The sequence below is a fragment of the Sodiomyces alcalophilus genome (genome assembly GCF_042370955.1).
Source record: "Sodiomyces alcalophilus JCM 7366 unplaced genomic scaffold ACRALscaffold_2, whole genome shotgun sequence".
In the NCBI taxonomy this organism is placed as follows: Eukaryota; Fungi; Ascomycota; class Sordariomycetes; order Glomerellales; family Plectosphaerellaceae; genus Sodiomyces; species Sodiomyces alcalophilus.
In genome coordinates this window covers 7366549-7371706 of record NW_027263533.1, presented here as the reverse complement: position 1 = coordinate 7371706, position 5158 = coordinate 7366549, and the positions used below count along the sequence as shown (strand labels likewise).

Here is a 5158-nt window from a genome sequence, read left to right as displayed (position 1 = left end):
ATAATTCCTATTAGATAATAACTAAACTATCGCCTAGTGGCCCTAGTATACGTAGACGTTCGAATAGTACCTTGTTATAGCATAGCATAACGCCCCGCGTAGACTAGACGGTTAATCTTTATATAGTTCGGCCCGTAGGGCTAGCAGGATTATAGTGACTAAAATGGGCTTACCGATACGCGTGGCCTATATACTAAATAACTAGCAGCGCCCCGCTTTCCGTAATAGCAGTATTATAGCGGATATACTTGCTCGAGTAGATAAGGCTATTACTATTAGCCTGGCCCTCGCTGATATAGTAGATAAGCTCGGTAATAACGAAGTCGAGCCCGCCGACATTATTATAGCCACCTAGGAGTATAGGGACTATATTAAGCAGCACGTACCCATTATTAAAGCCTAACTACAAGGCCTAAGAGAGCGATCTATACTAGCTATTCGCTTAGTAATAGATATACTATTCTAGGCTAGCTTAGAACTATCCCCCTCGGGAATATAGGTAGCCACGCCCCGCACTAATATACTCGGAAAACGGGCTTATAACGGTATAGGATCCGGCTAGGCCGCTAAGCGGCTACTCTTTACTATACCCGGCGAGAATAAGATTTAGGTATAAGCAGCTAAAAGCTTTATATAGCGACTTAAAGACACTAGCTTAACGTCGGCACGTATAATATTCACTAAGAGCGGATAGATACTCGTTATTATTACTTAGGGATAGTATAGTATCGTTACACCTATCCCCGTCGCTAAGTTTGCTATAGACTTTCTTAACGCTTACGTTATTGGTAACGACGTGTAGTATACCGCGGACTTACTATTCCTTATCGCTATATAGCGATTAGAAAACCATATCTAAGTTGCTAAGCTAGAAGACGATAATAGTTTAGATAAAGTAAAGCGTAGTACTATAGCCCGCCGATTGACCACTAACGCCTAGCTTACAATACACTCTATCCACCACGCCGCGGTTATTAATAACTTTTATAAAGCTAATAGCCGTAAAGGCCTTCTCTTATTATATAACCTAGTCGGCGCAGAACTCTAATAGCGTCGCGAGGGACTAGAACTTAACGACGCGGTGAATATCCTAGAATTACCTATTAAGGAATAGGGATTACCTAATATAGAGCCCGAGGCTCCTAAGGTCAAGATTCTATAATAGAGTAATACCAGAAGAGTTTAGCTTATTTACCGCTGTATTCTTTTTTTAGGAGTTTTATTTTCTTTTATTTATATTAGGTCCTAGGTTAGTAAGTATATAAGAGGGGGCGGGCGGCCAGGTATAGTTACTAGTGCTATAGATAGAGCCTAACGGAGTTAGGGAACTACGCTATAAAGCGCTATTATATACTATAGTTTTCTTTTCTTTTCTTATCTATTTAGCCGTAGCTAAGAATAAAGAACTATGCCTACGCCTACTATTTATTACTAGTATAATAATCGGCCACGCCGAGTCTAAGCTACACGTCGTAGACTTTAAGAGACGGGGAAGCCCGCGGGACGCAGGGCTTTATCTCTCCCGGGGTATATACTACGCACCACTATCCAGCACTATACCAGGACCTAAAATTATATAGCTCCGGATTAATGCTAGTATTATACGGGCATTAAACTAGTATAGCGCTAGATTAGTGCTAGCCCTATACTAGCACTTAACTAGTATAGCGCTAGACCGGTACTACCACCGTCCTAGCACTATACCTAGTATAGCGCCTAGCCTTAGATAGCCCGAGGTTCCCCTATAGATATATAGAGCCGGAACCTCGCCCTCTTCTTTAGAGAATCCATCTTATTTATATATTATTTACTATACCCTAAGGTTACCTAACTTAAATCCTCTTATAGGTCCTATAGTACTGGCTAGCCAGAGATCTATACGGTTAGTCTATATCACTTAGCGACCTAGGTAAGGGCCTCTATATGCTATATTACTACTAGGAATAGTATATCCACGGCTTACTAGACATCGTTATTAACGACATGCTTGTTAATAAAGTCTATTATGAATTTGGCTTTAGGCAATAGTGTCACGATAGCGTGCTAGCGCTAAGTCACGATAGCCAACTTATAACCCTTATATTCGAAGTCTTATCTTATAATTTAAGCGTTAGTGTCTCTAAGGCAGCCAGCGAAGGCCTTCGTCGCCTGAATCTATATCTTATCTTCCCCACGAATAGTGAATAAGAGTCGCTTAGCCGCTAGGGCCGATCCCGCCTCCTTAAGCGGTCGCTTAGTGCCCGTTATAGTGCCTAGTATAGAAGCTTTAGTAATTACCGGAGATATCTATAAACTCGTTTATATCAGAATATCTATAACGGAGCGAATAGTGGGTATAGGCTATTCCCTAAGCGCTTATAACTGACTCTTAATAGCTACAGCGTATTATTATATATATTCGTAGTGTTCTTTAGTTACTATAATAAATAGCTGTAAATTAATTTCTCCGTCCCTAAGTTTATCTATAGTATCCGCTAAGGTAAGACTAATACTACTTGTCTCGTTAATCTTATTAATTATCTCTACGGATATACTAGTACTACGGAAGGCTAGGCTCTAGCGGGTATTTAGCGTGTTAGTTACACGTATTAAAGAGCCGGCTTCTATCACCATAAGCCTATTAGCCCGGCGGGCCGATTTATATAAGAATTAGCTGTTAAGGTGGCGGGGGGTATTATAACGGGCTATAGCGAGATACTCTTTAAGAAACCGGTCGCACTACGGCTAGTAAGCAATAGTGCTAGCGTTATCTAGCAGGAACTATAGCTAGGGAAATTCCAGCACGATATCCTTAGCTTAAGCCTTTATAGTACACCTATTCGCAAGATCCTCTAGTGCAAAGACTATACGGTCTAGACGCCTATTCTGGGAGTTATCGTAGCCGGCATCGGATACTTTCTTATAGTATCGCTTAACGATATTTTTATAGTTAGTACGCCACTACTTAACCACGGGTCCGGCGGTAGTCAGATAATAGGATATATAGTTCTTATCCCTAAACAGGGTAATAGCCCTAAAATATCCTTCGAATATTAGACCCGACCCGTCTCGACCCTTTCTAAACTAATATATAAACTCCTCTCGGAGTTCTTAGTCCGTAGATCTATAAATATCGGTAGGATAGGTAATAATATAAAAGTTTACGATAAGAGGTATAGGGTTATAATAGGGCCAGTTAGTAAGATTATAAAGAGTTAGTGGGTATAATAGTAAATAAAGGATAGGAGCGTTTCCTAATCCGGGATCGGAATATAGTAACAGAATAAAGCATAATGGATATATAATTATTAGGTATAGGAATAGCTAAGCGGGAATATAGCCAGATCTATAATCGTAAGCTCTTAAATATAGTTAAAGGATAAAGGAAAATAATATAGGTATAGGCGGCTAAGGAAATCCTTTTATTTTTAAGCTAGCCGTGCTAATTTACGTATATACTAGGGCTATATAGTCGGTAGGGCTTTTATTCTTATTAGTTTAAGATTAGATAGTGCTATTCTTATTATACCGGTTATACTTTCTAAAGGAGTGTTTATTATTAAGGCAGGATATTCCGACTATACCATTTGGATATTCCGACTGTAGTTGTGACATGGGCCCATTTTCTTCCTATTTCGGAATGACAGACATAACTACGGTCGCAAACCACTCCAACGCCTTTTGACGCCTTTTGACGCCTTTTGACTTAAATCAATTTGATCGCTCAGATCAATTGAAGGCAGTAACTGAAATGATTTTTTTTGACTGCTCGATTGAAGCCGATCGTAGAAGAAATAGCTCCGCGACCTCCGCTAGTAATAACAGCTCCACGACCTCTTCCACGACCTCTTCCACGCCCACGCCCACGCCCACGCCCACGCCCACGCCCACGCCCACGCCCACGCCCACGCCCACGCCCACGCCCACGGATATCACCTTATTGTTATTGTTGTTGTTGTTGTTCTAAGGCAAGGAAATAGGTAGTAGAAGCGTAATCGCGTTGTTGATTGAAGCAGATTGAGGTTGCGCGTGATAATGGGTTAATGGGTTGAATTGGCGATCGTAACTTTGTGTGTGTGTGTGTGTGTGTGTGTGTGTGTGTGGTCTAGGACGTAAAAGTTAATTAGTCGGAAAAGTGGATCCACCGGAACTATAGTCGGAATATCCAAGTGGTATAGTCGGAATATCCTGCCTCTATTTTTAAGTATCTCTCGGGTATCCTCCTAGCTAAATATAGTGGTCGGTTACCTAGTATATATAACATACCTCCAGGGACATAGCAGGCGCCGGATAGTAAGTACCTATCGTATTAACAGCGTATATAAAATTAGCAGGAGATCTGTTAATTTAATTAACTCTATTGATTTAATTGACTCTATTGATTTAATTGACTCTGTAGAAGAAGGATCTGATCTGCTAGAAGTTCGGGAAAAACTCTGCTCTTAACCGTATCTGATCTCGGTACGGAATAACCCCTTCCGTCCCTGTTTCGCGACTCTACGATATACCAGGACCTTATGCCCAGAGTCTAATTTCGTGTCCGTAAATATGCCTTAGCAACCTATCTAAAACAGGTAAGGCCTATGCCAGATACTAGACAGAGTTCTCCGGGATACCGGTACTCTTAGCATATAGGTCCGACGCTCGGACCTCGCGCTACCCTTACCGCGGATTTATATAAACCTAGTAATTCCTGCACCTCTTTATAGATCTTTTCCTTTCCTTTCCTTAATTCTAGCTAATATAATTATTTAGCCTTACTTAGTGCGATTAACCTATAACTAGCCGCTTATATAGCTAGAATTTAGCGAACACTACGCGCTGTATTAGTATAGACTTAGATACGAACGCGCCATTAAGCGGCGACGGGCCCACGAACCCCGCTAAGCTGGCTAAGTAGACGGATAGAAGGATTACCGAAGCTATTAATATAATACTCGGTGCCTTATAAGAATAGATAGCTTAATAATAAGAGCTGCTTTAATAACTTATAAACGGCCTCGCGAACGCTTAGGCCCCGTAATAACCTGCTTTTAACCTCGCGCCTCCCTTAAACGGAGCCCCTATAAATATAGCCGCAGAGTTAGTAACGGGACCTCCTACCCTAGTAACCTTTACTCCCCCTCCTTAAATCGAAGTCCTATATAAACTATATCAGGAACCACGCCCGCTACGTACT

The 5158-nt window shown here is 41.3% G+C and overlaps 1 protein-coding gene across 1 annotated transcript; it reads left to right on the top strand.

Moving 5' to 3' along the window:
* Positions 1 to 3592: 3592 nt before the first annotated feature.
* On the top strand, positions 3593 to 4102 carry ACRALDRAFT_208335 (uncharacterized protein; the record flags this gene model as incomplete). Its single annotated transcript, XM_071022442.1, has 4 exons — positions 3593 to 3637; positions 3805 to 3927; positions 3993 to 4026; positions 4089 to 4102. 4 exons carry the CDS (start codon positions 3593 to 3595, stop codon positions 4100 to 4102), a joined length of 216 nt encoding a protein of 71 aa, XP_070878251.1.
* Between the last annotated feature and the right edge of the window lie 1056 nt (positions 4103 to 5158).